The 27,130-nt window shown below is 40.9% G+C and overlaps 1 protein-coding gene across 5 annotated transcripts in view; it reads left to right on the plus strand.

The window, feature by feature from the left end:
- The window catches only part of PNPLA7 (patatin like domain 7, lysophospholipase), a 216,904-nt gene that overhangs the window by 178,065 nt on the left and 11,709 nt on the right, over nt 1-27,130 (plus strand). For all 5 annotated transcript variants that reach the window (XM_072633166.1, XM_072633168.1, XM_072633169.1 and 2 more), the window contains 4 exons: nt 16,946-17,102; nt 24,073-24,189; nt 25,747-25,816; nt 26,946-27,062. In XM_072633166.1, coding sequence (XP_072489267.1) covers nt 16,946-17,102; nt 24,073-24,189; nt 25,747-25,816; nt 26,946-27,062 — 461 coding nt within the window. The remainder of the gene's footprint in view (nt 1-16,945; nt 17,103-24,072; nt 24,190-25,746; nt 25,817-26,945; nt 27,063-27,130) is intronic.

The following is a 27,130-nucleotide window of genomic DNA, read 5'->3' on the forward strand; positions in this document are numbered from 1 at the left end:
AACTGAATCACTTCCATTTGAACTGTCTTAGGAAGATTCTGAGGATCACCTGGTAGGTTAAGGTACCAGACACTGAGGTCCTTGCTCGAGCTGAACTGCCAAGTATTCAAACTATGCTTTAGGGAGCACAACTCCGATGGGCTGGCCATGTTGTTCAAATGCAATAATGTACACTTGCCAAAAAGATTATTTCATGGAGAGCTCACATAGGGCAGGTGATCACATGGTGGTCAAAAGGAGGACATTCTCAAGGTCTCTCTCAAGACCTTTGAATTTGACTGTGCAACGTGGGAGACACTGGCACAGGACAGCTCAGCATGGCATGCCCAAATCCAAAAGGATGCTGTGCTCTATGAGCAAAGCAGAATTGAAACAGCACAAAGTAAATGTAGGATGTGTAGATTTGGAGTATCCACCCCAAAAATTCATATGGACTATCTGTACTCAACCTGTAGTAGAGCATTCTGAGCTCGTATTGGTCTGCTCAACCACAGTCTGACACAATGAAACTTCACTTTATCATGGTGATGTCATTTTGGTCCTCTACGAAAACGAAGGACAACAACCAACCTCCTACCTTCTGGTGTCAAGATGAGGTTCCTCCTCTATGGAAAAAGGGATGAAACTACCAAGGAGCTATTCCTGTTCAGCCTGTGGCTGGGGTTAGTTTTTGAATCATGGTCAAAATCCCCAGAGAGATTTGTGGGGCATCCTTCATAGTGTGCATGCCAGGGAACAGAGCAGGAAGATCAATAACTAACCATTATAGGGATCTCTGCCAAGGGCCCCCACTCCTGTGAAGATTTATGGTTTTGTAGAAGATGTCTGAGTCCCGGCAGTGGAAAAACTGATTTGCGTTTCATTCTTCTGATTCATAATTTTGATCTCCAGTATTTTCCTGAAAATTTTTAAAAATACCTCGCACGATTTTTTGAAATCAGGAATCTTTAAACTCTATGGATTATCTTAAAGAGATGAAAAATTATCTCTTCATTCTCAACACAGGTTAGTTCCTTAAAGAATTAAAGGACTCTAAGATTTAACATTTCCTACTGTTAATATCTCCCTGGCTCTCACCTTTTCACTTAAATTGTATGTTTGTTTTATTGATTAATTTTATTTATTTTCAGTGTTCTACAATGAATACCATGTAACTTAGATTATTATTTTCCCCTCCCTCCCTCCTCCCTCCCTGAGGGCATACAATTTTGTATAGGTTCTACACATATATTTCTATTAAATGCATTTTCACTATAGTCATACTGTTGAAGAATTCAAATGAGTGGGAGAAATCATCTAACAAACGAAAATGCAATACACACACACACACACACACGCACGCACGCACGCACGCACGCACTCTGATCTGCTACATTCTGTGATTGAATTCCATAGTTCTTTCTCTGGATGTGAAAGGTATTTTCCCTTAGAAGATCATTGGGAATTTTTTTTTAAGTCCTTGCATTGCAATGAAGTTCCAAGTCTATCAGAAAAATCTCTTGCACACTGTGGTCATTGCTGTGCACAAAGTTCTCCTGATTCTGCTCCTTTCACTCAGCATCAGATCATATAAGTCTTTCCAGGCCTCTCTGAAGTCTTCATCATTTCTTTTGTTGTTGTTGTTGTTGTTGTTGTTGTTGTTGTTTTGTGGTTTAACTCTCAGCAAATCTATTATTTTTTTTGTATTTAAATTTATTTATTTAAGTTTTCAACATTCCCACAAAATTTTGGGTTCCAAATTTTCTCTCCACCTCCCCTCCCCCAACCCAAAACGCCAAGCATTCTAATTACCCCTATTACCAATCTGCCTTCCCTTCTAACATCCCTCCCTTCCCTTATCCCCATCTTCTCTTTTGTCCTGAAGGGCAAGATAAATTTGTATACCCCATTACCTGTATTTCTTATTTTCTAGTTGCAAGAACAGTACTCAATAGTTGTTCCTAAAACTTTTGAGTTCCAGCTTCTCTTCATCCCTCCCTCCCTACCCATTCCCTTTGTGAAGGCAAGCAATTCAATATAGGACATATCTGTGTAGTTTTGCAAATGACTTCCATAATAGTTGTGTTGTGTAAGACTAACTATATTTCCTTCCATCCTATCCTGCCCCCTGTTTCTTATATTTTCTTTTTGGATCCTATCCCTCCCCATGATTGCTCCCTCCTCCCATTGCCCTCCCTTCCGTTATCCCCCCTCACCCTGCTTATCCCCTTCTCTCCCACTTTCCTGTATTGTAAGATAGGTTTTCATACCAAAATGAGTGTGCATTTTATTCCTTCCTTTAGTTAAATGTGATGAGAGTAAGCTTCATGTTTTTTGCTCTCACCTCCCCCCTTTTTCCCTCCACTGAAAAGTCTTTTACTTGCCTCTTTTATGAGAGATAATTTGTCCCATTCCATTTCTCCCTTTCTCCTCCCAATATATTTCTCTCTCACTGCTTAATTTCATTATTTTAAGATATGATCCCATCCTATTCAATTCATTGTGTGCTCTGTATGTGTGTGTGTGTGTGTGCGTGTGTGTGTAATCCCACCAACTACCCAGATACTGAAAAAAGTTTCAAGAGTTACAAATATTGTCTTTCCATGTAGAAATGTAAACAGTTCAACTTTAGTAAGTCCCTTATGACTTCTCTTTGCTGTTTACCTTTTTATGCTTCTCTTCATTCTTGTGTTTGAAGGTCACATTTTCTTTTCAGCTCTGGTCTTTTCATCAAGAATGCTTGAAAATCCTCTATTTCACTGAAAGACCAATTTTTCCCCTGAAGTATTATACTCAGTTTTGCTGGGTAGGTGATTCTGGGTTTTAGTCCTAGTTCCTTTGACTTCTGGAATATCCTATTCCACGCCCTTCGATCCCTTAATGTAGAAGCTGCTAGATCTTGTGTTATCCTGATTGTATTTCCACAATACTTGAATTGTTTCTTTCTAGCTGCTTGCAATATTTTCTCCTTGACCAGGGAACTCTGGAATTTGGCCACAGTGTTTCTAGGAGTTTCTCTTTTAGGATCTCTTTCAGGAGGGGATCGGTGGATTCTTTCAATATTTATTTTGCCCCCTGGTTCTAGAATATCAGGGCAGTTTTCCTTGATAATTTCATGAAAGATGATGTCTAGGCTCTTTTTTGATCAAGGCTTTCAAGTAGTCCCATAATTTTTAAATTGTCTCTCCTGGATCTATTTTCCAGGTCAGCTGTTTTTCCAATGAGATATTTCACATTATCTTCCGTTTTTTCATTCTTTTGGTTTTGTTTTGTGATTTCTTGGTTTCTCATAAAGTCATTAGCCTCTATTTGTTCCATTCTAATTTTTAAAGAACTGTTTTCTTCAGTGAGCTTTTGAACCTCCTTTTCCACTTGGCTAATTCTACTTTTTAAAGCATTCTTCTCATTGGCTTTTTGAACCTCTTTTGCCAGTTGAGTTAGCCTATTTTTCAAGTTGTTATTTTCTTTAGCATTTTTTTGCATCTCCTTTAGCAAGGTATTGACCCACTTTTCATGCTTTTCTTGCATCTCTCTCTTTTCTCTTCCCAATTTTTCCTCCACCTCTCTAACTTGATTTTCAAAATCCTTTTTGAGCTCTTCCATGGCCTGAGACCATTGAATATTTATTTTGGATGTTTGGGATGTAGAAGCCTTGACTTTCATGTCTTTTCCTGATGGTAAGCATTGTTCTTCCTCATCCAAAAGGATGGGAGAAGATATCTGTTCACCAAGAAAGTAACCTTCTATAGTCTTATTTTTTTCCCCTTTTTTGGGCATTTATCCCAACCAGTTACTTGACTTTGGGGTCCTTTGTCAAGAGATTCTGGGAATCTGTGAGATCTCAGTTCCTCCAATGTGGCACGATCAAGCATGTACTGGTCTGGACACAGAGAGGGATTTTTGTGCCCAGAATCTTAGCAGGTTAGCTCTCCACAGCCACCTGGCCTCCAGTTCCCAGGTCAGCACTGGGGGCTGATTTTCAGATAAGCTGGATGGGCAGGGCTGCCATTCAGTGCGAGACAAAGACCAGCTCACCCAGGGCCTCCACACAGGGCGGAGGCAAGAATCAGCTCCTCAGTGCCCCCAGGGTTTTTACGCTCCAAAAATGTATGCTGCTGCTGCACCTGGGATATAGCCTCTGAGGTGGGTGTCTGCTGCTGGAGCTATGGGAAGGCCCTTCTCCCTTCCTGGCCAGCTGGAAAAACCCCGTCACTGACCTTTGGCACCTGTGGGTTGAGAGATCTTCAAACCCACTGCTGCAGGGACTGGGGATTCCACAACTGGAGATTTCACCCCCAAGGGCTGTTCGCGAGCAGTGCACTATGCGGCCAAGGCTGGGCTGGGCTCCGTACTCTGCTCTGCGTCCAGTGCAAGAGATGTTTCCTGTGGGCCTTTCGGGTCACCCTGGGCTGGAAATCTCCTCCACTCTGTTGTTCTCCACTTCTGCTGCTCCAAAATTTGTTGCATATTGTTATATTCGTTGTCTACTATGTCTTGAGTACCTAGCATATTCCACTTGTCTACCCTTCTGTTTCTTAGCCAGTACCAAGTGGTTTTGATAATTACTGCTTTATAATACAATTTGAGATCTGATAGTGCTGGGCCACCTTCTCTAGCATTACTTTTCATTAGTCCCCTTGATATTCTGGACCTTTTGTTCTTCCAGATAAATTTTGATACTATTTTTTCCAGTTCTAGAAAATAATTATCTGATAGTTTAATTGATATGGCACTAAATAAGTAAATTAATTTAGGTAGAATTGTCATTTTTATTATATTGGCTCGGCATACCCATGAGCAACTTATGTTTTTCCACTTACTTAGATCTGACTTTATTTGTGTGAAAAGTGTCTTGTAGTTGTGTTCATGTAGTCCCTGGGTTTGTTTTGGCAGGTACACTCCCAAATATTTTACAGTGTCTACCCTAGCTTTAAATTGTATTTCTCTTTCTATCTCTTGCTGTTGGACTTTGTTACTAATATATAGAAATGCAGAAGATTTGTGTGGGTTTATTTTGTAACCTGCAACTTTGCCAAAGTTGTTTATTATTTCAAGTAGTTTTTTACTTGAATCTCTGGGATTTGCTAAGTATATCATCATATCATCTGCAAAGAGTGATAACTTAGTTTCTTCTTTGCCTATTCTAATTCCTTCAATTTCTTTATCTTGTCTAATTGCTATAGCTAATATTTCTAGTACCATATTGAATAATGGTGGTGATAATGGACATCCTTGTTTCACCCCTGATGTTATTGGAAATGCATCTAGCTTATTACCATTGCATATAATGCTTGCAGAAGGTTTTAGGTAGATACTGCTTATTATTTTGTGGAGAGTTCCCTTTATTCCTGTGCACTCCAGTGTTTTTAATAGGAATGGGTGTTGTATTTTGTCAAAAGCTTTTTCTGCATCTATTGAGATAATCATGTGGTTTCTGTTAGTTTTGTTGTTGATATGGTCAATAACGCTACTTCTTCCTGTGATGTAATTTACCATTTTCTGCTTCGTCCTTTTCACATCTCCTGTTACAATCCCTTCACACACTTAAATCATATTTTTATAATCACATCATTTACTTTATACCTGTTCCCTCTATGTATTTCCCTTTTATATTTCATAACAGATGTACAAATCTCAAGATTAACAAGTACCATCTTCCCTTATAGGGAAGTAAACCATTTACCCAGACTGAATAACAAGTTTTTCTTTTCCCCTGTTTACCTTTTTATACCTCTCTTGAGACCTGCATTTGAAGATTGAATTTTTTATTGAGTTCTGGCCTTTTTGTCAGGAAGGTCTGGAAATCCCTAATTTTGTTGAATGTCCATCTTCTTGCATGAAATGTTATGCTGAACTTTGCCGGGTAATTGATCCTTGGTTGTAGTCCCAGCTCCTTTGTCTTATAGAATATCGTAATCCAATTCCTTCGATCTTTTAATGTAAAAGCTACAAGGTCCTGTGTGATCCTGACTGTTGCTCCTCGATATTTGAATGGTTTCTTTCTGGCTGCCTATAGAATTTTCTCCTTAACTTGATAGTTCTGGGAATTGGCACCAATATTTCATGGGGTTTTTAGTTTGGGATCCCTTTTGGGAGGTGAATGGTGGATTCTTTTGATGATTATTTTGCCTTCTGGACCTAGCACTTCTGGGCATTTTCCTTGATGATTTCTTGGAAGATATTGTCCAGACTCTTTTATTCATCATGGCTTTCTGGTAGGCCAGTAATTCTTAAATTTTCTCTCCTAGATCTATTTTCCAGGTCAGTTGTTTTTTCAATTGGATGTTTTACATTTTCTTCTATCTTTTCATTCTTTAGATTTTGTTTGACCAAGTCTTGATATCTCATAGAGTCAATAGTTTCTACTTGCCCAATTTTAATTTTTATGAAAGTATTTTCTTCAGTTAACTTCTGCATCTCCTTTTCCATCTGTCCAATTATTCATTTTAAGGAATTATTTTCTCCAGTTAGTTTTTGCACTTCCTTTTTCATTTGTCCAGTTTTCCTTTTTAAAGAGATGTTCTCTTCATGAAATTCTTTTTTCATACTTTTGAAATCATTGCCCAGTTTTTCTTCTATTTCCTTCTTCAGCTGTTCCAGGAGAACTGTTTGTGCATGCGAGCAGTTCATGGTCCCTTCTGAAGTTTCAGATGGGAGTACAGTCTCATTACTGACCTCTTTGATATTCGTGTTTTGGTCCTTGTCCCCATAGAAAGATTCTATGATCTTTTCCTGCTTGTTTTGCCTCAGTTAGAAGCTGCAGAACTTGGTGTTGATCTGGCTGGTGTGAAAAAGCTAAGGGTAGGTGCCTTTTTATCTTCTTGTTTTGTATTTCCCTGATCAGCCCTGGGGCTAGCTTGTTAAGTGTGGGGGAGGGGTGGACTGGTCACATGAGATCTCCTCAGCTGAACTGAGGCAAAGGCAAGCTCAGGGGTTGGTGATCCTGGCTGCCCTATTGTCTTCCTGTTTCCCCGAGAGTGTTGAGACAGTCCTGGGTCCTAGTGCAAGTTTCCATACACTTCCCTGCCCCCCCCCCCCCCCCAGCGCTGAGGCACACCTGGGTCCTAGCGCAAGTTTCCACCTCCCCTGGGGCCTCTCTCCTTCCACTTTGCCTCTGCCACAGTAAGAGCTATTTTCCATTTTGCTATTTTAGCTATTTTCCTAGCCTCAAGTGTTATGAGACTGTTTGCCCTTTCAGCTGTTCCCACTGATCCAGAATTTTTCTGGGGAATATTTTATTGTTCTTTTGAGGTCAGCAAGGGGAGAGGAGAGAGCATTTACCCATCGCTCCACCATTTTGACTTCCAGAAGTTCAAGTAGGTGACTTACAGATGTTTAATCTGCAGGCTAAAAGTCTCAGGAGCTGCTGCAGCTAATATCTGAGACTCAGCAGCTATCACTCACTCAGCTCTACTGATCTCCTGCCCTGGGCTGCCACTCTGCCAATCTGCCTGCTGCTGCCTCAGGCCTCCCTGGGGCTTTCCTGCTCTGTTGCGCAGGACACGCTGCTCTGTGTGCTGTGGGCTTCACCCCCATGGAACAAATCCTTCCCGTCAACCTTCCAGTCTGTCCTGGGCTGTGAATCTGCCACAATCTGTCTCCTATTGGATTGTGCACCTCCAAAATTTGGTCAGATTCTCTTTTTAGAGGTATTTGAAGGAGTTTGTCTAAGAGCTTAGGTGAATAGTTGCTCTCACTCCTCCATCTTGGCTCCGCCCCAGGCATCTTATCAGATTGTTTGTTTCCATGAAGATATTATTGTGTCTAGTTTTTATTTATACTTTCTAGCATCATTCATCCCTCATTTTCAAAATATTGGTCATTTTGCCTAAAATTTTGACCTGTGTTGCTGCTACTTCATGTTTATTCAGAAAAAAGTAGAACAAGGGAGCCTTAGTTGGTGGAGGTGAGATAATGAAGGAGAATGTCTTTTCATTTGGAAGAGATTCATTTTAACTATATTTGTTGATGGCATGAATATTATGAATTTTCATTCTTAAATGATGATAATGCTGACCATGATAATGCTGATCATAATAATGTTTATATGTGTTCAGCCCTTTGTAGTTTTACAAATTCCTTTACATACATTCTCAGATTTGATCTTTGCAGTGACCCCATGAAGTAGGCAGGGTAGGGATTATAATTATAGTTGAGAGAACTAAGACCCAGAAAGATTAAGTGATTCCTTGGGCAAGTCTCCTGACTCCAGTGTTTTTTCTCATACAGCACACTGGGAACAAATACAGCTAGTAGTTCTATTGTAATTTCATAGAACCTGGTCCTGGGCATATCTTTTGCTAAGATGGAAGTTTCTGAGGTACTAACTAAAAGTCTTGAAAACATATTACTTAATGTTAACAAATGTGATTTCAACAAGCATATAATATGTCTCTATGTTCAAGAAGCCATGTAAATGAAAGAAAGTTGATAAATGATACATTGCTTTGTCTTCAAGAAGCTTATAATTAGTGGAGGGGATACAGCATGAGCAAAACTAAGTATGACAAAAGGATAAGAACATGTGGTATAATGTGAAAGGAACAGAGGAGATGTTCAGCCAAAATACTCTAATTTGAGGAGGAAAAGATTATTTTAAACTGGGGGGGTGGGTAGGTGTGGGTGGAAGGAGGTGTAGGGATGAGGAAAAACTTTATGAAAAATGTACCACCTAAACTGGGCTTTGAAGGAAGAGGATTTAAGTACATAGAAATGAGGAAGGAGTGCATTCAAGGCATGGAAATATATGGAGGCAAAAGTGTTCAGGAAACACTCAGTGCCTTTAGTTGGAACATAAAGAATGTGAAGGAGAATAATGTGAAATAAAACTGGAAAGGTAGTTAGAAGTCAAATCATGGAGATATTTTTAAATACTTGACCAACGTTAGAGTTTTCATTTTAGCTTATAGTGAATAAAAAGATATTGAAGGTATTTGGCAGACAACTTTGGTCAGTGTTGTGCAGAGACCAGGTAAGAAGAACTGAAAGACAGTGTGATACAGAAAAAACAATACTGGAGTTAGAAATAAATAATTTTGATTTTACTTCCATCTCCACTATTTACTAGCTATATGACCTTGGACAAAAATCACTTAACCTTTTAAAGTATCAGTTTACTCATCTGTAAAAGGGTATAATAATGGTTGTCCTACCTACCTTGTAGAGTTGTGATGAAAGTGCTTTGTAAACTAAAAGCATTGTGTAAATATGGGCTTCTGTTATGTCATTCAGGTGATATGTGAAGAGTCCTGAACTAAATTGGTTAGTCATTTGTGTAGAGGGGAGGGGGGAATGTATATAAGAAGTATTAAAGAAACAGAATCAACAGGAAATAGCAATTAGATTAGATTTGAGTGGTGAGCAAAAAGGAAGGGTGAAAGATAATTCTAACCTGATAGTTGAGTTTCTAGATATCTAGAAAGATAGGCAGTTTCTAGTCTGAATGATTGGACAAGTGATGGTATAATCAAAAGAAACAGGAAAGTTGGGATGTTTACAAGGAAAGATGATTAAGTTCTATTTTGGACTTATTTAGTTTGAAGTGTTGAGAAAGAGAAATCTGAGAGAAGTCTAGATGGTAGAGTTAGAGGAAGCATTAGAATCTAGCTCTTCCCTGCTACCCTTCTTCAACAAAGATCTAGAGAATGTACCAGAATGAATTCTGGTAAGGAGCCAAAATGAAGTCACAGTGAGCCATTTTTCCAGTCCAAGGTAGCTTAGAGAGATAGGTCTGGGGACACTGGAGAGGGGAACTGGCAGGAACCCACAGTGGCTATGTTGGGGAACATTCTAGCACCAAGAGACTGAGGAGAGAGGACCAAGAGAGGGCACCAGAAAGATCTTAGGGGATCCTTGAGCAAGCACTGGGTGCAGGAATGGGTGCCATTTAGCAGCCCATTTTATCTCCCACGTGAATTGCCCACCACCCAGTACCAAGTCAGAAATCCAGGATAGAGAGGAGGTATTGGGAGAATACCTGTGTAATGAGCAAGGAACAAGTTCCAGAAGCAGATGGTATTTGTATGGCCCTGATCCCAAGAACAGAGCACAGTGTCCCAGACTAAAGAGGAGCCAGAGTTCAGTCGCTCTGAACCTGGAAAGCTTCCCAGTTGACCAGTAGTGGCTGAGTCAAGAAGCTGTCTGCTGAAACACGCAACCAGAAATAAGCCTGGGTCAGGAAGGCCATAAAATAGACCTCTCTCCAGATCATACCACTTTGGGAGCACCGAAAGCTTACAGACTTCCAACTGGAACTGTGAAAACAGCAGCTATTATCAAGAATCATAGAGAGAATCTAATTGGACAGAAGGTCCCTGGAAAGAACTCACTAATAGGAGAAAGGTGCCGGCAAGGTGGAGGGATATTCCAAATGAGCAGATCCCAAGTACTGATTGAAACTCTAGCATAAGAAGGTAGTTCAATTATGGTAGAAAAATCAAAGAGGCATAAGCACAGATGGGAGGGAAATGAAATAAAGTCAATCTTCACCAAGAGCTCAAAATAGGAAAGAGAAGAGAATGCAGGGAGTGATGCCTAGGAAATCAATAAGTGAGGGAATGGAGGCCACAGGGAAGATGGAGAATAGGGTTAAAAATCATACGGAATTGGGAAGGATGGAATGATAAGAGATTATGGTCATATTAAAGAATTTAGTTTTTGAACAGACATAGTACACTTGTAGATGATGACCGATCAAGGGTCTGACCCTCTCTCCATGTTGCTGAGGTGGAATGAAGGAGTAGGTCATGGCAGTTTAGTAGATTGAAGAACTGGGAAGTTAAGGTGTTTGAGGGAGCTTCATTCTTTATGTTGAAGTCCCCTTGGACAGAGTTGGAGGATGGTAGGAAGGTGGATAGAAAGTCTGTGAGCCAGGTATCAAACTCATTGAAGAAGGAAAAAACTTATCTGAGGGGATAATAGATAATAGTCCCCAGGATATGGATGGATTGATAGATTTGTATCATGTGAACTTCAGACTTCAAAGTAGAGATTGCTGATTGATTGTGTGAGGAATCTAGAAGTCTAAATAGGGAATAGGAAACATCCTACCTCTCTTACCACAGTCAGTGAGTCAGGAGTAGGGAGAAAGGGTAGCTACTCTCAGGAAGAGTGGAGAAGGAAGTACTGTCATCAAGAGGAAACCGAGTTTCAATGAGTGAGAAAAAATGTGAGGCATGAGAGATGAAGAAGTTTAAAAAGGAAAGTTCTTTAATTATGGAACAAGGATTCCAGAGGACACTGTGGAAATGGCAGGCAGAGAGACGAAACTGCAGGGAGGGACAGAGTTAAAATGGATGGGAATGGAGGAACAGGAAGGTGGGGTGGAGAAGAGGGTTTGTACATTGTCAGTGGTGGAGAAGATGCTCAAAATTACTGGGATGGAGAGAGTATGGTGGTTGTTGTCATTTGGTCATTTCAGTCATGTCTAACTCTTCATGACCCCATTTCGGGTTTTCCTGGCAAAGATACTGGAGTAATTTGCCATTTCTTTCTCCAGCTCATTTTACAGATGAGGAAACTGAGGCAGACAGGGTTAAGTGACTTGCCTAGGGCCAAACTAGTCTAGCGCCAGATTTGAACTCAGGAAGATGTCTTCTAATTCCAGGCCCAGTACTCTGTATCTACTGTACTACCTAGTTGCCCTGGAGAGAGCATAGGGAAATAAGATTATGCTGACTCTTGAGGAATGAGTTCAGGCGGAATTATCAGTAGTTGGAGCAAAGTCTGTCAAAGAAGGCAGGTAATGCAGTATATAACTTCATGACAGGTGATGATGTCATGACCTGTGAAACCCTGAGAAGCTACCCAGTAGACAAAAACAAGAGGTATCACCCATTTCTGGAGCCAGGTTAGGAGGCAGTTAGAAGACTTGGTAACTGGGAGATGCCAGGGTCTTGTCCTAGGGCTCATCACTTATTCAGGGATGGAGAACCTGCAACCTCGAGGCCACATGTGGTCCTCTACGTCCTTAAATGTGGCCCTTTGACTGAATCCAAACATCACAGAACAAATCCCCTTAACAGAAGGATTTATTCTGTAAAACTTGAACTCAGTCAAAAGGCTGCACCCCCAAAGGGCTATAAAAATGTGCTTACCCTTTGACCCAGCAATATCACTTCTGGGACTGTATCCCAAAGAGATCAAAGAAATGGGAAAGGGTCCTATATGTACAAAAATATTTATAGCAGCTCTCTTTGTGGTGGCCAAAAACTGGAAATCAAGGGGATGCCCATCAATTGGGGAATGGCTGAACAAGTTGTGATATATGAATGTGCTATGAGAAACAATGAACAGGAAGAGTTCAGAGAAGCCTGGAAAGACTTATACGAACTGATGCTGAGTGAAAGGAGCAGAACCAGGAGAACTTTGTACACAGCAACAACCACAGTATGCAAGGAATTTTTCTGGTAGACTTAGTACTTCGTTGCAAGGCGTGGACTTAAAAAATTTCCAATGGACTCTTGAGATAAAATGCCTTCTACATCCAGAGAAAGAACTATGTAATTGGATCGCAGATAGAAACAGACCATTTTCTTTTGTATTATGTCTTGTTTTATTTTGCTTTATGGTTTCTTTCATTAATTTTAATTCTTCTATGCAATATGCATTTAATAGGAATGTACATGTAGAACCTATATAAGATTGTACACCATCTCAGGGAGGGAGTAGGGAGAGAGGGGGGAGATGAGGAGAAGGGAGTGGAAAAAAATCTAAGATATATGAAAATGATTGTAGAACACTGAAAACAAATAAGATAATTCAATTTTTAAAAAAAGGCTGCACCCAAATACCTAGAGGGCCACGTGTGGCCTCAAAGCTACAGGTTCTCCATTCCTGACATGTATTTAGGTCATATATCCTTTTGAAGTTTACTGTGGTATGTAGTATGAAATGTTAGTATGAATCTGTTAATCTGTGTTTTACCATTTGTTCTTGTTCTTTCCCCTATAGTTTATGTTTTGGAGGCTATCAACTATAAGGTCACTGTATTTGATGGTTTATTGCTGTATAGTTTATAGTCTCTCTGCTGACTGACTTCTCTATTTTTTAACCAATGCCAAGTAATTTTAATGCTTATTTCTTTGTAATATAGTTTGAAGTTTGTAAGGGCATATTCCCCTTGCATTCTTATCTTTTTTCATTATTTACCTTTTGTTACTAAAAAAGAATTTCATTATAATTTAGTTAGTTCTATAAAATAATCCCTTGGTAATCTTAGTACAGCAGCTAAATCTATAAGTTAATGTAGGTTTTGTCATTTTGGCTCATCTCAACCATGAACAATAAATATCCCCCTAATTATCTTGCTTTATTTTTGTAAAGTGTTTTCTAATTGCAGTTATATAAATCTTGAGTATGTCTTGGGAGGCTGGCTTCCAAATATTTTATGAATTTTGTAGGCACTTTGAATGGAATTTCTCGTGCAATCATTTCCTCCTGGTTTTTGTTATTACTATATGGAAGTGCTGGTGATTTTTATTTATTTTGTATCATACTTCACTGAAGCTATCAATCACCTTTTTGTGTTTCTACATTGATTCTCTGAGATTTTCTAAGTAAACCATCATGTCATCTGCAAATAGGGATAATTCTGTCTCCTCTTTGCCACTGTTTATGCTTTTAATTTCTTTCTCATGTCTTATTGCTATTACTTACATTTCAAGAGCTATGTCAAAGAACAGTAGGTCGAGGGAGCAGGCAGCGAAGACAATAACACCTCCATTGTAAAACAGATATGCCACTGGTTACTGGGTGTGTGTGTGTGTGTGTGTGTGTGTGTGTGTGCATGTGTGCGTGCATGTGTGTGCATGCATGCACACACACACGCACACACACAGAGTCATAGATGCCATTCTGACATTCAGCTCTCATAGAAGTTCCCTTGTTTCTGTTCCACTTGGTCCTTGATCAAGCGTTCCTAGCTGCCTTTGTTCCTGTAACTCTCGGACAATACTTGTATGAACACATTAGGCTGAAAGCTAGCATTCTCATGGAAGCTCTCTCAGTCTGCAAGGGCAATTATCATTCATGCAGTTTGTATAAACCACTCATGTGACTGGTGACATTTCCACTTGAGCTTTTCTAGCCAGATATTTCAGTGATTTTTGCTACATATTAAGACAATATGTTGTCCAAATGTAAAATATGATGACTTCTTAATTCTCAACTACTCTCCATAAGAATAGGTAACATTTTAGTGGTATTCCTGAGATTTTCTAGAGCCTCTCCTTCCTCAGGCCTGATTTCACATGAACAAGACAAGTCTCACTGTGATGACTCTCAACATTAGTCACCTGAAACCTTGGCTCTTCAGTAGATTACAGCTTGTGGCTTCTGAAGTGCACACCTAGAATTGCCAGTTAATGCAGTTTTATTAAAGCTCATATGTCTTAGAGATGTGACACATTTCTTATCTTGAGCTCTTTGCTATGGCTTAAGATGAGATTTTTCTCTACTCTGGGGATATTAGCTATTCCCAGACCTGGCTCAAATGAAGCTCATTAAGGTTACTTATATCTGGTGTTAAAAACATAGATGTGAAATGTGCTTTTGACAGCTGTCAACACTTACCCTGTTCTCTCCCAGACAGCCACAATTTCTTCTGTACCTCTTGCTTTGGCACAGCCCATGCTGACCTTCAGAGTTCACACTGTTGTGTGTAGTTTGGAGCCCTGATATATATCACCCCATCTCACCCCACCCTCACACTTCCCATTACCCTCCATGTCTGTGCCAGACCTAAGTCAGTACTTTCAGGGAAGGCGGGAGAAGCCGGAACTGCTTGAGACCATAAAATCTCTTCATTGTACAGTAACTTTTGACCTAAAAAATGAGAAATGATATAAGATTTTAAACCTGCTGGGATGTAGAGAAATGTGTTAACTTTCAGGGCTGTTCTCAAAAAGAAAAACTTTCCTACCCTACATACCTCCCTCCCCAGCTCAGACTTCATCCCACTGTGTTGTCTTTCTCTGCACAGTCTGCTGATCTTAAGTCCTAGGTGATCTACTTGATAAGAATCTAAAAATCTGTCTCAGAACCACATTGTAATGTTTTATGACTGATTTCTAAACAATGATGTTTATATCACTCTTTTCTTAGAAATGAGCTACTATTTTCAGGTTAGGAAATCAAGGTTGCTACTCTGCCCACGTTAAAATGTTTGACATAAAGAAATGTTGGGGTTTTCAAAAGCTGGGCAGCAAAAGAGCTCTCTGATAGAAAGCCTGATCCATCTGTATCCTGTGACATTCGTGTAGCATGCCATGTGATAACTTCTAGGTAGTGACTATGAAACGGATTTTGGAAATTTTTTCTCTTGAGAACCAGGAGTAGGGTCATCTCTGACCACAGGAAACCAGAACACATTTGTTCATGTCCCAGCCCCATGTTGTGAGCTGTTGCTTTCCTGATACCCCCCGGTCTTCTTCTGCCTGCTTGGTTAGTTTGTTCTTTGCCCTTCAGGGCAGCCTGAGATCTGTTTCATTAGTGCTGACACAGCTCTTCTAGAAGCTCTGCTCCAAATGCATCCCACAATGAGTGGCTGGCCACTGAAGAGATATTTTATCTTGTCACCACTGCAGGCATGTCTCTTCCTCATGAATTAGCCATGCACATTTTGGGCCAGGGATGAGTGAACATAGAGAAAGTCTCTGGAACCTTCTCTGGCAGCCACTGTGATAGACAGATGGAGCAGGCATTTAATTTCACTATGTGCCAGATATGATACTAGCTGTGGTAAGATTCCCAGTGTTACAATGTAGGGGCCAGTAGAGTGCAAATGCTCTGTTGTTAATGACTACTCATTATTTCCCTAGTGATTTGAGGCTACGTGAGACATTTCATTAGGAGACTTTAGATTGTGGCACAATTCACAGGGGTAGCAGGCATACTATTTATTGGTCTTTCAAGCCTCAGCAAGATAGAAAGTAGGCAAGGCTTGGGACTACAGCACATTGATGGGAATATCCCGTTCCAGAGTTTAGAACATCAGGCAAGCAGCATGTAAATATTTTTATCTGTAGCGAGTTGGTTGGCCCTTGAACCAAGTGTCTCCAGAAGCCAAGAGGTGTAACATTCTGCCCCTGACTTATACGTGTAAATGAGGTAGCCAAATACAGATGGGTTGCTCTGGCTTTGTAGGTAATAGACATGTGACTAGTCCCCAAACCCACTTACGGATTCTGAGCATAGTTAACTTTCTCAGGAGGCCATCTCTGTATCCCTCTAATAGAAAGTAGATGAAGTTAGTCTTTTTTTTGTTTTGTTTTTGTTTTTGTTTTTTTTTTAAATTTTTTTATTTTTTTAATGTTTAACAATCACTGCCATACAATTGCGATTTTATCCCTCCCCACCCACCCCCCACTACCTCCCTCCCTCCCCACGACTGCATACAATTCTGTATAGATTCTACATATACTTTCCTATTGAGTATATTTTCACTATAGTCCTGCTATGTAGTCAGACTAAGATAAATGAAAGAATCCGTATAACAAATCAGAACATGATACACAAACAGATACACATACACAAACATGATCTGCTACATTAGATGAAGTTAGTCTTGGAGACAAATGAATGACACTTTCCTTGAGAATCCCTCCCTGCCGCCCCCTCCCTCCCCACCCTGCCATACACACATATGCACACACTTGTAGCCAGTTTAGCATAAAGCTCAGACACTTGATAGGTCTAGCTTCCCTCTTTCCTGTTGCAGAAGGAAATGTCTAACTGGTACCTCTGAAGTTTCATTAGGTGCTCTGACAGGAAGAGACCAGGGAGACAGTTTCCTGGCTAACAAGGACAGGGCAGCCCCACTTTGACTCTTCCTCCCAGTTCTTTCAGGATTTGCTTTCCAAGATAACAGTGGTTTTTCCATCCCAATGCATGAAGCTATTCTCTCAAGAGGGTTAGGAAACTGAGCCTTCAGTTCTCACTTCCTTTGTTTCTCTTGCTTACTCTATAGAGGTTGCTCCCAAGTTGGTATCATCCGGGCCCTGATGGAGGCAGGTATTCCTGTAGATATGACAGGAGGAACCTCAGTTGGATCCTTCATGGGGGCTCTGTTTGCTGAGGAGCGAAACTACAGCCAGACAAGGATCCGGGCTAAGCAGTGGACCTTGGTGAGTGTGCCCAGAAGGGTGGTTTCATGCTGCTCAAGTGAGATCCAGCAGACAGCATGGTGGCCTGGACATGCAGTGGGAGGGGACAGGGGGGGATTAGTCTGTTTCTGTCACCACCTCATCAGCATTACTCTTTTTGTGCCTCAGCTTCTCCCACAAGGATGATATGAGGGTGAGTAAAATAAAGTCCAAAAGGGCTTTGAACCTCCTAAAGAAAGGGGGTAAGGGAATGAGAGGGATGAATCATTGTGAGAGTGTTCTTTCTTTTGCTCTGGTGCCTGACTAGGAGTCTTTTGTTCCTGCAGAGCATTTCCCTTTAATGTAAGTGAGAAGATAAGCCCAGGGTTCACTCTCCAGGCTTCAAAAACAATGTAGTCTAGTACAGAAAGTGAAATGCAAGAAAAGGCTATTATCTGAAACTGGGCTAGCCATCATTGTAACATGGGGAACTTAGAACTAGCAGTAGCAGAGAAGGAATTGATCTGTTTTCTTATCTCTTGTCTCCATTTTAAAAAGATACAGCAGTTGTTTTTGTAGAACAAAACAGAACTTTGATTGAAACTCTGAGTCGGATCAAAAGTGTCTGTTCTTGTTTCAAACGAGGACAAGAATAAAATCTTTTTTCATACTCAAACAAATTGAGGTAATCAAGTCAGTTAGTATTTCTTTTCTCCTACACATGGTGGGTGGAGCTAACAGGCATGGTCTTCAACAAGGCCACGTTTGGCTTGTTCCCACCAGCCTCCTTTTGGGATTATAGTTTGGCATTTCTGCCAGATTTCTCTCTTAAAGGCTGCACTGTTTATCGCATTCAGAGTAGACGCCCTAAATGCTAAGGTCAAAACAGTTGAAAAATTATGAAGAGTGGATTATCAGCCATATATAATTTCAAAGAAATGGATGATGACCCTATTAGTGATAAAGTCCACAGTACACATAAACAATAGGATATGACCCAAATCTACTGAACTTTTCTCCTTGCATGTCTCTTTTTCAATCTTCTTTGTATGTATATGTGTCTTTTCCTAGTTGTGTCTCTTTCATTTTACCTTTCTCTTTTTTCCCACTATTTTAAATTATTTTCTTGCTCTTCCTCTTTTTTCCTATAGCCCTCCTTTCCCCACTTTTATTCTCTTTCCTTTTCCCCTCACCTCTTTAACTGACCAAAATGTGCTCCAGAAACAGACTTTTTACTTAGTATTTAGGATAGTTACTAAATAAAGCTTTACATTATCTGTTCTTAATTTTACAAGCAAGTGAATAGAAAAGTTTTGCAGTTCTCTAAGAAAAGAAAAAGCTTAAATGAAATTGCTTTTTTGTACGTTATCTTCAGTTTTTCTTTTGGGTCAGTGACCATTGAAAATATACAAAAGTCTAGCCCTATTACAGATATTCTTATGTGAGGCCAAGGCCAAAAATGGAAATACTGTATGTAGGCCCACTCACTTGGAGCAGGGAGCCAGCATGATAAATTCATAGGGCTTGTATGTAAGATCCTGGGAAATACTAAAGAGACTGGAAAACCCACATTTAGAATTTGTAGCCTGTCCTGTGCCCTGCCCTGTATTCCTGAAAGAAGCTTAACAGTAAAAGAACCAGGGGTGTCAATTTATACAAAAATATTTATTCTCCTGTCTCTATTTTTTTTTTTTTTTTGCCTTATGGATAAAGAAAAAAAATGCACTGAATCAAATGGTACAGTTTGGTTCTTTAAGGTGTCCTTAAATGCTTGTCCTCTTAAGCACTGTAATGATATTTAGCTAGCAATCAAGAGGTTCTGGCCAAAGCCAAAAATAAATGTTTTTTGTTGAGGGCTAGGGAAGGAGTGGTGTAAATGTGTTGGTCTTAACGAAATCTTGCTTTTCTCCTGCTGTTAAACTCTTTTTCTGGCCCAGTTTGTCTTCCAAAATTCTAGCAGATTCTCTGACCCCAGTTCCTGTCTCTGTCTCTTCTTTTACACAAGCTGGAGTCTGAGCTGAGGGGATTGAGTGAGGTAGAACTTTTGTAAGTCATCAGTGGATTACCCCCCTCCCTTTTGTGTGCCATCCCTGCTATGCACTAAAGACCTGGAGATGCCAGAGCTCTAAGTGGAAGCCCATAGATCCAACCTCAAGATGAATGTCACGGGCAACTCAAAACTTGAGACTAGTTCTTGCTCCCAGGACCCTAAAAAATGCATTATGCTTCTTAAGTCTTATTTTCCGTCTTCAGCAAAATTGCCCACACAGTTATGAAGCTACTGAGCATGGTAGCAAAGTTTTCTTTAAAATAACAGAGCATCCCATGCACTCCAAGTTCTTTGTTTGCTATATAGCCTTCACTCCTGAAGCCTTTCCTGAAGTGATAAGGTTCACAGGTCTTGGGGGTATGCTTTGCTATATTGCAAAATACATCCTGTCCTACATTTATTGGTGTGGGGAGACTCCAGCTACCAGATCAGAATGTAAAGGAGGGGGAAGTAATAGAAGTTTCTTTCCTTTCTGAGTTTCTTTTGCCAGTGTCACTGTTTGGGAAGATACGTTGGGGATGACAGCATAAGGTGATTTTTTTCCAGTTTTATTAATGCCTTTTGGGGTTTTTTATGCCAACTTTTTCTGGTATACCCCCCTCTCCCATAAAAATTTTCCTTGTACAAAAGAAAAACAATTAAGCAAAATTGACACAATGATTATACATGCCATTGTATGCAAAATACCACACCTTTCTATTGAGAGAAGGGAAATCTAACAAAAGAAAGTTATGAGAAATCCATATCATATCATCCAAGGAGTAGTGGTTGTCAGAATAGGCATATTCCTGCTGTTTAAATATCCATATATCAAGTCTTAATTATCTTAGTCTCAGTTGAGGAAGTTTCCTCCTGCTTAGTTCTTGCATGTCTTGAACATATCCAAACCTGAAGTCATGTAAAGGAGTGGTCTCAACACAAGGACTTGGACCACTTTATCACCCTTTTCCCCCCAGACTGACTGTTTACAAAATTGTTAACTCAGCCACATTTCCTAATAATTCCATGCTTGCTTCCCTCCTCCTCTTCTTCCTCGATTCCTCCCCTAATATGTGCAAGACTCTTAATTCAGCACTGAAGAGATAGAGATGTCCTCTGAGGGAGACAAGGTGTAGACAGCCCTGCCCTCAAGGAGCTTACAGTGTTTTGGAGATGTTAATTACAGGACAAGGAAACGATATGATAAGTGCTATGAGATGTCAGAGGAAAAAGAGGAGAGATCACTTAGTCTGTAATTCCAGTAAGGTACTTACTACACTATTAAGATGGTATTTACTTCATTAGCCACCATTCTGACCTTATTTACAAGGAAGAAGGGGATGAAGGTGTGCTCCATTCCATTACCTTGGCTTTTCCACTTCTGCTGAAACCCAGGAGACCAAAGTTCATCAGAATTTGAATTATTGAGAGGATAAAGCCATTGAAGACATGAAATTTTTCTCCACCATTAGGCACCACTAGATTTTAGTACTCTTAGAAATACACAGATTAGCTGTGTATCCAGGAAATCTATTTCTGTGTTCCCTTTGAGCTTAAGAACCCCCGAATTAAGAAGGAAAAGTCTCCCAGGGCCTCTAATTCCAGAAATGAGTTGGTTTATGAGTCATTCCATGCTCTGAAATGGAAACTCTTCCTGTGAGAGAGAAGCTGCCTTTTAGGTTGAAGGACCCTCTGAGAATAGATTCCCACCCTGCTGCTCATGGGACCATGCCATGATCCTGAAAAGGAACTGAGAAACAATATTAGAAATCATTTTGCTTCCTGTACTGTTTATTTTTCTCTTCTGCATCAAGCTTTTATCTGCACAAAGCCAGAATATAGCAAAAAAGAACATGGATGCTGTCAGGCAGATGAAGAGCAGCAGTGGATAAGCCTTTCTGTGACCATCCTGCCCTGCAGTGAAGACCCAGAGGTTCCCGAGATGAGGCTGGTGCATAGTGCCACTCTGTGCTTACCCAGCTCAGGCAGAGTCTAAGGCCAGAGGCACTAGGGACACAGGTCCCTTCAGGCTGCAGGCACCAGAGCCTAAGTGAACTGTCTCCCCCAGCATTCTGCTTTGTCCTCTTCTGACTGTTTTGTCATTTACGATTTCCTCTTCGTTTTTTCTGGAGATACTAGTTTTACCTTCAGATCCTATTTTAGAGCCTTTGAAGTATGGCTGGCCATAAACTGATGGTGATGCAGATATCACTGAGACAGTGAGGCCATTTGTTCCCCATCTCTAGGGTGTACTGGTGTTTGGCAAAGGTCAGATATCTAGAGCTAAATGTTGGCTCATTTGAGGCTTATCAATTTCTGGATACACTGCCTCTAGGGAACGAGGAAGCAATTGGTCTGGTTCATAGATGACACTGTTATTGTTACTGGCTCCTGGCTGCTTTTTTGCTAGTCGCAGGGGGTAACCCAGGAATCTGGGACTCTTAATCTTTGTCTCTCAGGAAGTGCTCAAGGTCAGAGTATTTTCAGGGTAGGAAATGAGAACTGAATAGACATCAGAAACTTTTATGGCCACAGATATAGGCAGGTGCTTCCTTTCTCTCTTGGTAGAGAGCTAACTCTTACAGCAGCAGCTAACCTGGAAATTAAGATGCCTGAGTCATTTTCCTAATTCCATCAGTTTTTCTGAGCCACATTAAATAGTTCATACAGAGCACCTGAGTTTGGCTTCTGCCTCAGATACTTATCAGTTGTATGACCTTGGGCAAGTGATTTAACCTCTTTGAGTCCCAGTTTCCTCATCTGTAAAATGATGGAATTAGAATCCGTGACTATTAAGGTTCCTTCCAAACCTAAATCTGTGAATCTGTTTGCAAAGTGAAGATAATGCCATTACAAATAATTATGATCAAAATGGATGAACCCAACCCCTCCTCACCTGTTTCAGTATCATTGGGATCTCTCATCTGAAGGAAGAACAGCCTTCTTGTTCCCTTGGCCCCAGGATGGAGGAGCCTGGTCATTCTCAGGCTCACTCTAGGGGCTTCCTGCTGTGTTTGGAAAATATCAGGGCCTTAATGTTCTGGAAATGTCAGGAAATAGCCTGTTCCTATTTCAGTTGAGCCCATGAAACTAAAGTGAGAGACCAAATATAATTTTACTCAACTTGCAGATGGGAAGAGAAACTTTATTTTGTTTACTATATTAGGTTACTCTTCAGTTCACTTGATACACTTAAGAGTAAAGAGATAAATTTTGTCTTTCCTGTCTGAGAAGAATAATTTCTAAATTTTCATAATATACGTATCATGATTGCAGGGACTGAATTTTCTTTGTGAAACAAAATAAGTGGGGTCAGTCCCAAGAAGGTGATCATTAAGAAGAATGAGATTGTGTCTAGGTGAAGCCAGTTAGGAACTTTAGTAAGTTTAGAGGGCCAGACCTGTATTTAGGAAGATCTGAGTTCAAATTCTGCCTTAGACACTTACTAGCTCTATTACCCTGAAAAAGTCACTTAATATCTCTAAGTCTCAATTTCCTCATCAAGAGGAAACAAGGTTAGACTTGATAGCCCCTAAGGTCCCTTCCAGTTGTAAATGATACTAGATAGCCTGATAATTTCAGGCTATAGCAGTGATCACTCTCATACACAGGAAGTAGTAGTGTTCAATGGACAATGGTTCTGGAATAATCATGATTAATGTTTTCAACCCAGAGAGTTGTTAGCTTATGAAACAGCATTTAGTCACTGAAGTTCTAGCTTAGAGTTTTGGGGAGTAATTGAGTAAGTACCTGGGCTTCCATAGCGAGGGAGACTCTAGAGCATTCATGCTTCTCTACACTAGCCTCCAGACGTCCTTGCCTATTATGGCAACATAGGACCAGCTAGTACTTCTGCTTAATACACTACACTTAGTAGACTCTTAATCAGTTTGTATTGGATTGAATTGAATGACACAGAAGTGCAAGGCCATCACTCTCAGCGTCTAATATCCTAAGAAACCAAAGGAAAGATACCAAGATGGAAGTAAAGTTATGACCACCAACTTTTCATAATTATCAAGCATCTACCATATTCAAGGTCCATATATGTACCATGTTCACAACAGCTTGTTATCTGTCCCCTCCAACTCACCCTTTTCCTAACTTCTCTGTTTCAGTTGAGGGCCCTAACATCCTTTCAGTCACCTAATTTCACAACTTCATCCTCCTCTCTTCCCTCTCCCATAGTCCTTGTATCCCATTTGTTGCCATATCTTGACAATTTTTCCCCTAAAGCATCTCTTACATCAATCCCTTTTCATTTGCCCAGCCACCACTGCAGCTCAGCCTCTCACTGCCTCTCACCCAGTCCCAGTCTGTTGCAGTAGCTTCTTAAGTGGCCTTCCTGCTTCCAGTCTTTCCCTTCTCCAAGTCTTTCTTCACATAGTTGCTAAAATGAAATTCCTAAAGCACAAGACTGACCATGTCACTCCCATGTTCATGATGTCTCCTTATTGCCTCAGTGATAAAATACAAACTACTCTGTTTAGCATTCAAAGCTTTTCCAATCTGACCCCAAACTACCTTTGCAGGATTGTTACATGTTTCTGCCTTTAATGCATTCTATAATCCAATCGAACTGGCCTACATGCTGTCCCACAAACACATTTTATCTCTTGTCTCTTTGTCTTTGCTACGCTGGTCCCTATGTTTGAGATAGCCTGCCCTCCCCCCAAATAAGATCTTTTCTCCTCAAATCTAAGGAATCTTAAATATTGTCCTTTCCTCCCATCTCTGTTGTGCTAAGGCAAGAGTCTGTGTCTATTACCAGAATATCTAAGGGATATGGGTGTCACCCCTTAGTGTATTTCCCATTGCTATTGCTTTGTATATTCCCTGCTCTACTATTTATCCTAGCCTTAGTCTTCAGAATAGTATACTGAACCTCCTCCCCTCCACCATATCTGTGCTTGTAGTAAGAGCAAAATTAGGCATGCAAGAGTAGGCCTTGGCCTGTTATTAATTTCCTCCCTCTTCTCCCAGGATATGACTTCAGTACTGAAGACAGTGCTCGACCTGACTTATCCAATCACTTCCATGTTCTCTGGAGCGACTTTCAATAATGGCATCAGAAAAGTCTTCAGAAACAAACAGATTGAGGTTTGGTCCACTCTCGGGGGAAGCCTGGTTGTGTGGGATGGTAGCAAGAAGATCCTGATGGACAGGACTTTCCACCTTCAGGGCCCACACACCAGCTCAGTATGGCATGTAGCCATTCCTCAGGTTTGCAAGGCACATGTTGGTCTCAAATACATCTCATCTCCCTGTGGCCTTTAGCCTAGAGGAGCTGTATTTGAGACCAACATGTAGCCATTCCTCAGGTTTGCAAGGCACATGTTGGTCTCAAATACATCTCATCTCCCTGTGGCCTTTAGCCTAGAGGAGCTGGTATAGCCATAGTGACACTGCCTCTTGTTCAGCCAAACAAACAGTCCCTTGGGAACTTTAGATGATTGTTTTACTTGCTTTCCATCCAGTTGACATTTGCTGTTGAACTTCACCTTGCCAGCATGGATGTATGTTTAATCTGGTAGTAGATATCACTCTCCTTATTACACAGAGGGTAAATCTGAGACCCAACAGGACAGAGTCAGTGACCTAGGAGTAATAGAGCCAGGTAGTGCCTGCTATGGAGCTAGAATCTAAAGGTCATGACTTTCATGCTTATTTTCTGGAGCATGTATATTTCTGCAGTCTGTGGGCTCAGCAAGTATCATGGAAGGAGAGAGACTAGGGTTTAAGGGGAATGACCAGTTGTTTTAGAATTGTTTATTGACCCACCATGGTTTCCAAACCTAGAGACTTCAGGGGTTTGGGCTAGACTAGGCTCCTTTCAGAATAGTGTTAGACAGTCATCCAGCCAGGCCTAAAAGCCTAGAGGCAAAGCCATGAAATAAGCACTGCTCATGTACATCCCTGCTGCCATTTGGGAGACTTAGAGAGGGAGGAATGATGCTATCTGTGGACAGTTATGCTAGTGTTTAGAGTATGATGCTAATGTAACTAAGACCAGGGATTCAGTAGCCATATGAGTGATTTACTTCACTTTGTTCCATGGCCACAATCTAGTGTCTCAGCCTAATGAGCCTTCTCACAAATACCAATCCCAGTGGGGAAAGGGGAAGGAAGAGAGCAATAGTGTAATTTCATCCTAACTGCTGGGAAAACAACTCAGAAAACGTGGCCTACTGATGGTAGGTCAGAAATAAGGTACTTGCATAAGAAAAAATCTGAAGAAATCAGGCTTGAGGATGATCTCTGGACTGGGCTGGGCTGGAAGACAGAAATAGAAGCTACTAGCCATATTCACTTGGTCACCTGATTTCCCTTTTGGGTCTTATTGTCTCCTGTAGATGGGAGGACAAATGCCTCTTTCTTCCAATCTTGGGAGGATATAGGACTTTAGCCTTGTTGTAGTACTCAGGGAAAACCAGGTGAAACTGGAAGGTCTCCTAAAGTCCAACAAGATGCTGATTTATCTATATCTATGTGTCTAGATACAGATATATAGATACCAAATGTACAGAAAAGAAGACACAGTCTTTTCCTTCCCTCCTTCATCCCCCTATAGTAAGGGTTTTCTCTTAGCATCTTTAGGAAGGCATTTCTCAACCTAGAGGGACACAGCTAAGCCGTATCTCCTGTTGTTGTGTCTAGGATCTCTGGATTCCCTATTTTGTTATCACAACAGATATCACCGCCTCTGCAATGAGGGTCCACAGAGATGGTAAGTAGTCACTTCACAGCAGAAGCCCCACTGAGAAATCTCCTCACTTTTTTGACCTTTCTTGCCACAAGTTTTAAACTGTATCTGCTGTTCTCCTAGAACTAGGACCATCTGTGGAACCAGAGAAAAAGAATGGAGGGATGGATGTAACTATCAGAAGAGGAAAACCAAGAGGGAGGGAGGTATCATAGACCTGGAGCTAAAAGTCAGAGGGGAGATAGCTAGGAAGACATGCTTAGAGTGCTTAGACTGAAGGGGAGAATAAGAGCTGTGAAGAGAGTTTATGCCCAAGTGCTGGGCAGCTAGTCTGGGGTGTACTCCACTATCTTTCCCAAACTGGCCTGCTCTTCCTGTGTGAGTGTCTTCTCTGCCCACCACCTGCACTAGTCATAGGAGGAGGAAGAATTTTGACATAGTGAGAAAAATGGATACTACCACTGCCAGACTCCCAAGAGGGAGACAGTGAAAATGCATAGAAAAGTGGCCATAGACCTCTCTGGGAGGGCATAGTTATCTCCAGGATCTGGCAGGCCCTTTCAAAGCTGTCCAAGATCCCATATCCCCTTTGCCTGAGTCTTTGATGGGGAATAAAGGCTTGGAAAATAATAGTAGAGCTCTTTGCAAATGGTAAACCTTTATTTAAATGGCAATTGCTACTGCTGTTGCTGCTTTTGTTACTTGGTACTACTGTCCTAAAACTGGAGTAAATTTCCTGCCAGATTACCTATGGCTCTGGATCAGAAACACCTCCTCCTTCTGAAACAAGGTGACACAGCATCGGGGTTAAGTGGAGAACTTCTCAAGCTACCACAGCCATAAAATGAATTTGTCCTGCAAGGTCTTTCTGCCCTTGGCTGGAAAGTTCTAATGTTAAAGAAGTCACCCATTTCATGGACAGCATAAATCAGCAGTGGCAAGAAAGTAGACTTGGAATCTGCCTGATCTGGCCACATGATCTAGGACCCAGAGACACATGGTGCTCTCTGAAGCCCTCATTCTCCATCCTCATGAGGTTGTCTTGTCCTCCTTGAGTTTCCTAAAATCATCTGCCAGTTTCTCAGCCATCCCAACTTTTCCTTTGGGTAGAGCTATAAATCCATTTACTCTTCTATTTTTCTCATTTCTGCAGGCTGCCTGTGGAGGTATGTCCGAGCCAGTATGTCTCTGTCTGGTTATATGCCCCCACTCTGTGACCCCAAAGATGGACACCTACTGATGGACGGTGGCTATATCAACAATCTCCCAGGTACAATTGTCCTAGTGTACTAGGCAGAAACTCTTGAGCAGGTCTGGTTGATTGGAGCCAGTCACTGC

The sequence above is a fragment of the Notamacropus eugenii genome, chromosome 1, assembly GCF_028372415.1.
Source record: "Notamacropus eugenii isolate mMacEug1 chromosome 1, mMacEug1.pri_v2, whole genome shotgun sequence".
NCBI classification, from domain to species: Eukaryota; Metazoa; Chordata; class Mammalia; order Diprotodontia; family Macropodidae; genus Notamacropus; species Notamacropus eugenii.